General features: G+C 48.1%; 1 protein-coding gene across 1 annotated transcript; it reads left to right on the top strand.

The window, feature by feature from the left end:
- The first annotated feature begins 443 nt into the window (after nucleotides 1–443).
- On the top strand, nucleotides 444–5,479 carry LOC104526980 (FERM, ARHGEF and pleckstrin domain-containing protein 2). The gene is made up of 5 exons (XM_010170574.1): nucleotides 444–607; nucleotides 2,039–2,151; nucleotides 2,981–3,088; nucleotides 3,874–4,025; nucleotides 5,183–5,479. The coding sequence occupies exons 2-5, from the start codon at nucleotides 2,143–2,145 to the stop codon at nucleotides 5,271–5,273; spliced, it is 360 nt and encodes a 119-aa protein (XP_010168876.1). The 5' UTR covers nucleotides 444–607; nucleotides 2,039–2,142; the 3' UTR covers nucleotides 5,274–5,479.
- Nucleotides 5,480–6,386: the final 907 nt, after the last annotated feature.

The following is a 6,386-nucleotide window of genomic DNA, read 5'->3' as shown; positions in this document are numbered from 1 at the left end:
TTACCTAGATTTTTCTCAATTTAACCATGTAGTGTGTTTTCTTGTCCAGAAATTTGGTGTCTTTGGAGATCAGCAAGTTCTTCTATAGCCCAGCATTCTTGTGCCTGTCTCTGGTGGTGGTATGGATGAGCTGAAACATGTGGTTATCCCTTCTTGGAGCACTTCTTCCTATTCCACACTAAGAATCGACTGAAGATGAAGTGTGGGGATTTTTGGTTGTTTGTTTTACCAGTATGGAGTCAGCTGCCCCAAGCAGAGCTGAGTAACAAAAGCCAAAATGAACGTCTCAGAGTGGCCTTTAGGAACTGTGTAACCAGTTCAAGTTGATGTATTTTGAAACTGGACCATTGCAAGAGAAACCAGTTTTTCTCAGGAATCCCTGCTTCTCTTGCTCTTTGTATTGCACGTTTTTCTTAAACCGCTGCCGAATTCTCCTCCCCCAGGATCCTCTGATGAGGTCTCTCTAGAACAGGAGTCCGAAGATGACATACACTCCTCTCGTAGCTCCTTGGACAGGCAGAGCCACCACCGTGCCAACACAACCATGCACGTGTGCTGGTACCGCAACACCAGCGTCTCCATGACTGACCACAGTGTGGCTGTCGAGGTACCTGCAGGGCACAGCTCTTGCCTCTCACTCTGTCCCTCCTGCCTCGTCAGCCTCCACTCCATTCTCCCATTTCACCTTTGCAGCGTCTCTGCAGCTGTGGGAGAGTGTCGGCCGTTCAAAGCCACTGCATGCTTGTCCCGCTCTGTGCATGTCTACGTGTCCTTGCAGCAGGGCTTTGCTTTGGCAAAGCACTGAAGGAGGGAAATTATAAAGGAAACCCAGGATACCATCCCTGGAGGTATTTAAAAGATGGGTAGATGAGGTGCTCAGAGATATGGTTTAGTAGTGGACAGGTACAGTTGGACTCAATGATCTCAAAGATCTTTTCCAGCCAAGTGATTCTATGATTCTGTATCCTAGGACTGAATTGTTCCTCTGGGTTTCATCAGCCTTGCTGGAAGAGAAGTTACCGATCCATGACATTTCCCTTTAGGGATTGACTCTACTGGGGTCTGGTTAGCTACTGTCCTGCATCTGGAATTAAGAAGAGTGTGTTAAGCTCAGGGGCAATACGACTTCTCTGCCCTTCCCTCACTGGCAGGGGTGAGCAGCAAGGATTAGGAAGTGCCGTTTTAACAGCTGTGTCATGTTATACTGAACAGAGATTTATTATGTGCCCACTGAGCTGCTGGTACTTTGGTCTTGCCACTCAGCATGGCTTGATGCAGCACTGGTGGCATGTTTTGGTACCAAATCCTGCAGATTTCGAGATAGATGTCTGCTCAGTGCTCCTTAAGCAGGGTGCTGCTTGTACTGATGCTACGGTTTCACTTCAGGCAGCAGTTTGGCAAGGTCAGTTGGGTAGGGCACCTTCCTGCAGGCTGACATGCTTGGAAGACTTCCAGAAGTGGGGAGGATTAAAAACCATGAAGAGAAAAAGGAGGTTGCTAACTAGTCCAACAGCAGTGGGGCAGGGTGCTGCGTCCATGTGTTGGTACCTTCCTACCATCCCTTCTCTGCTCTAAGGCACCTTTTGTTGATTGGAAAGGTGTTAAAGTTGGGCACTGAAGCTCCTGGGTGTTGCTGATGGAGAGGGCGTATCAACCAGCTCAGGAAAGGCAGTCCTTAGGTATTACCTGGGCTTAGGGTCCAGAAGTTGGACACTTCAGCTGGCAAAGAAAGTGGTTTCTATCGGAGGGGACAAGCCTTCCTTTGCCACTGATACCCTTGTGAAAGGCACTGTCTCGCTGTCCTGTACCCGGATAATGAGACCTCCCTGCTCCAGGCTCTGGGATTAAAGGTGTGAGTTCTTGCAGCTCCCTCTCGCTTTGGTCTGTTCCATGTTCTAACACCATCATTTTTTTTCACAATCCGTTTTCCTTTAACAGATGCCTTTCTTGCATCACTTTTCTTATCCTAACGTTCTCTTTTTCTCTTTTTCTCTCCCTTTTCTCTGCTCAGTTTTCTGCTCTCTTGCTGTTTCTCCAGAGCTTCCTCCTCGCTATTTGCTGGGCCAGGCCCAACGGCCCAACACAATCACCCATGTTTGCTGGTACCGGAACCAGAGCCTATCCCTGTCTGATTACCTGTGCATGATCCAGGTAAAAATTCCTCTCAAGTTCTGCGCTGGTGGGGAGGAGCCATGGGATGCCGAGGAAAATGTACTGCCCCTCGCTTCGTCACTGCTCCGTGAGCCCACGTGTGCTGGAACCAGCAGCAGAGCTGTGACATTGCCTTGTTGATAGAGGATTTCCTCCTGGTTATGCTTCCCAAAATGGTTCTCTGTGTGAATCTGCTGCATATCCTCTCTTTCTCTCTTAACTACAAAATCCATTTGCTGTCATTCCACGCTGTAAGTTTCCTTACCCTTCTGCACAAGCACTCGGTGACTCTGACTAGCAATGTTCAACTTCCCAGCTTGCCATGCGGGTTTGGCTTTGCATAGCTGCCATATGTAGCTTGCCCACAACTCCAGCACCCTCTGTTTCATCTTCTGCTCTATTTTCCTCCTCAGGCGATGTGTTTGACAGGGCTTTTCTGCACATAAAAAAGGGTGGCTAAAGGGATGGACGCCATTATGGCTGTCACCATTCCCCTGACCATAGGCTGCGCAGGAGAGGGGTCGCTGGAGGGACGTGTCGGTGCGGCACCTTTCTGTGATACAGCAAGTGCTTAAACATAAAGGGGAACTTGCTGTCAGTGGAGAGAAATCACTAATTTCTTCATAAGATAGTTGTGAATTAGTGATCTGGAGATACAGAGTCACTCGATCACTGTGTGAAGTATCTGGGAGACCTCTTCCACCAGGGGAGGAAGTGCAGGAGCGTTACAGTGAGCAGCCTCAAGCTTTTACTTTGTGGCAGCTGTTGTCTTTTTCTGTAGGACAGCGACCTGTGGTTTCATGGTAGTTTTCTTTTCATTCTGTGCTAGAACCAGCTCTCCGGATACTTGCTGAGGAAGTTCAAGAACAGCAATGGCTGGCAGAAACTGTGGGTTGTCTTCACCAACTTCTGCTTGTTCTTCTACAAAACGCACCAGGTGAGCAAATGCAGTGGAAGGGACATGTCTGGGGTGTCAGGGGGGTCCTGGAGGTCCTTGGCTTTCTGCTCTGGGGGCAGGTCACAAGGGAATAACAAGTGGAAGAGGAGATGGTTTGTAATTAAGCCAGTCTCTGTAAGGCCACAGGCCCTTCTTGCAGGATTTAATCAGGATTTCCAATTCTGTTAATGGTACTGACCTACTGTGGGTGAGGGGGAAAATGTCTCCTCATCAGTGACTAATGGAGGTGAGGGAATCAGTGGCCTTTGGTCATCTCTCTCTGTTTCTCTCCCCACTGGCCTTCAGCAAAGTTCCACAGGCATCAGGGCTTTTTCTGCTCGTAGTACCTTCAGCTCCTGCTGGGTAAGGAACTGTGCTGAGGACAGCCTGTGCCTTTTCAGCTTATTAACCCAACAAACCGCGTTTATTTTATTCAGGCTTCTTACCTTGAGGGCACGTTTCTTTTGGGAGGGTTATTTTAACTTTCCTGTCAGATCTGTGCTTGGTGTTCCAGAGAGAGGGCAGGGGGGATTCCCAGAAGGCAGCAAGGGGCAGGGGAATAGAAGCAAATAACTCTGTAGAAACAGTGAAAAGAGTTGGGGGATGGTTTCATTGTAAGCTGTCAGAGGCCTTGCAGAAGATAAAGGCTGCTCCTCCTCCCCTTCTCTCCTAAACAAAAATAGAAAGACTTTACCTGTGCAGTATGAAGGAGTGAGTGTGTGTTGTGATTAACTGTGGGGCAGGGGATGTCTTGCACTAAGGGCTGGGCCTTTGGGCTCTTCCAGGATGATTATCCCTTGGCCAGTCTCCCGCTGCTGGGCTATGCAGTCAGCTCCCCCTTAGAGGCAGACGGCATCCAGAAGGATTATGTCTTCAAGCTGCAGTTCAAGTCCCATGTGTATTTCTTCAGGGCTGAGAGCAAATATACCTTTGAAAGGTAATTTTCTGTTTTCTTCTATCTGTCTTGGTATATAACATGCTGTTAGCTCACTGGTTGATTATCCAGAGCCCTCTCTTTCCTCATATCTCCCAGTCCAAGTTACCTTACAGCACATTCCCTTCCTCTTCTTACCAATGACGTTCATCGATCCCTCCTCTGCCAGAACTGTCATCCTTGCAAGGGAGAGCTGGTGGTCACACCTAGAGCTGTAGGCTCTGCTTTGTCTCAGGACTCTGGGGCTTCCTTGGAGCTGGGGAGCAGCGTGGGTGGATGCTCAGACCCACTGGGTCTTGGGAGTCAGATTTCTCGGTTAATTAGAGTTCTGGTAAGAGTACTGGTTTGGTTTTTTTTTTTCTCCTCTCCATCTCTGGAAACAGGAGTTGTAACACAAGGCTGAGAGCAACAAGTGCAGTGCTGCTTTGGACTTTCCTGCTTTCTCTGTGATTATGTTTAGCAGTGCTGTTAGGGGCTTCCATGCGTAGGCCAAAGTGAATCAGGTTTAAAATGCATCACATGCAAAATTTTGATATTACATCAGCTGTGAAAACCCCTGCACTGTGTACGGCCGTGCAGAGTGGTATTGGTCTTTTTGGAGTGTGGTTTATTGAGGAGGTGTCACGTACGTCCCCCTCACTTGGGAGAGTGTCACACACCTGTGAGCAACATACAGATCCGTTACCTGGGACAGCAGAGCTATGCTCTTAAATCCACTGGTCTCATGTAGTGATTTCAAGGAAAAAATGTCTAATTCACAATGGATGTTTGTCTCTTTTTTTCACTGTTGCTTTGCTTTCTTCCATATGAGCAAGTCTGTGACATAATTTATTGTAAGAACAGCAATTCATTGACTTCAGGAAAATTTTTGTCAGCCTGTCCTCCTGGGGAAATGCTTTCTGTGCACTTACAAGGGAAGACAGTCTGGAGCTCAAAGCACTGTAGAGCTGTTACTTGGACAGGCAACCATGTTGTGGGGTGCATTTGCCACATCTCAAGCTGCTCACTTGAAATATTAGTTTCCTAAAAGAATTGTAAAAGAAAAGTAGAAAATGGATGTTTTGTGAGGTTTGATGAAAGGGGTACAGCTCACAACCAAAGGACAAGATGATGCATCCATGAGTGAGGGATTGAGCATCTCCCATGTCCTTTCTTGGCAGGTGGATGGAGGTGATCAAGAGAGCCACCAGCTCTCCAGCCAGATCCAGCCTGCTGCTTCCAAAGGATGAGAAGAACAGTCACACAGACTGAAGCGGAGCAGAGCTGGATCTCTGCTGTAAACATCAACAAGAGAGGCAGGTGGAAACAGGAGTCTCTGGAGCTGATAAAGCAAAGAACCAGGAAGCTCATTTCCACCTAGTATGGAAAGTGGGAACGAGGGAGTTGCTGACGGGGATCACATCCATTCCCAGTGCTATGGAAGAGGGTCAAGTCTGTTCCAGTTGAACCAACTTAGAGAACCCCACAACCGCAGAGCTGTGGTGTGCACACATAGCGGAAGGTTTATTGTTCCGGTTGTACCTGTACAGTAACACCCTTGCCTGCCCTGAAGGCAAATGCCACCTTGTTTTTACACGTTGACTGATTGGAGGGTCAGCACATCCAGGAGAACAGCAGCCGTGAGTGGTGTGACTGGCTGTGAGGGGTGTGACTGGCTGGCAGCTGCTGGTGCCAGAGCTTACTGGCTCCCAGAAGTTCCCTCCCCGGCATGGCTGGCTAAGCACCCACTGACTCGCTGCTGTTAACGTCAGCCTGCTGGCACAGACTAACAGGGGAGCCACACCTGTATTCACTTAATCACGGTTCATTTTGAACAGAACTCGCAGCTCTCGTAGAACAACTCTGCTCTTTGGAAACTGCCCTAGCAGCATTTTTCCAGGGGGAGCGGAGGACAGAACCTCTGCTGAGCTGTTGAGGTTTTGGTATTTTGTGGGTTGGTACAGGTAGGGTGTGTGGTTTTTCCTCTGAACTCTGCTATGGCACATGCTGAGAGGGTCAGTTGCTATTCTTGTATCACAGCTCCAGAGTTTCTTTATCCTGTAGTGGGCATTGCTTAAGGCATGGGAGGGAAACACACTCCCCACCCTGATGTGGCTGATATTTTCAAAGCATTTAAGCAATATGGCAGAACAAGCTTCTCTGAAAGTCACTGTTGCTTGTGCTTGCGTCACGCAAAGACTTCTGAAAATCCCTGTTCTTACCTTTAAACTTGGGGTGGGATCCATCTTCTGTTTCTCATGAAGGTATAAAAGTCACTGGATTCCAGATGAAGCATTAGCATCTGTGGACTCTATTAAATCTCTGTATTAAATCTGAAATCTTTGCTATTTGTTCTGTTTTTGTAAAGCTGTCACCTTTGGTTGC

This window comes from Antrostomus carolinensis, unplaced genomic scaffold (assembly GCF_000700745.2).
Source record: "Antrostomus carolinensis isolate BGI_N321 unplaced genomic scaffold, ASM70074v2 scaffold46996, whole genome shotgun sequence".
In the NCBI taxonomy this organism is placed as follows: domain Eukaryota; kingdom Metazoa; phylum Chordata; class Aves; order Caprimulgiformes; family Caprimulgidae; genus Antrostomus; species Antrostomus carolinensis.
This window is presented reverse-complemented; position numbering and strand designations above follow the sequence as displayed.

Coding starts and splice junctions, on each gene's coding strand:
- LOC104526980 (XM_010170574.1), top strand. Junction 3,089..3,873: donor TCTTCTACAAAACGCACCAG/GTGAGCAAATGC, acceptor GGGCTCTTCCAG/GATGATTATCCCTTGGCCAG. Junction 4,026..5,182: donor AGCAAATATACCTTTGAAAG/GTAATTTTCTGT, acceptor CTTTCTTGGCAG/GTGGATGGAGGTGATCAAGA.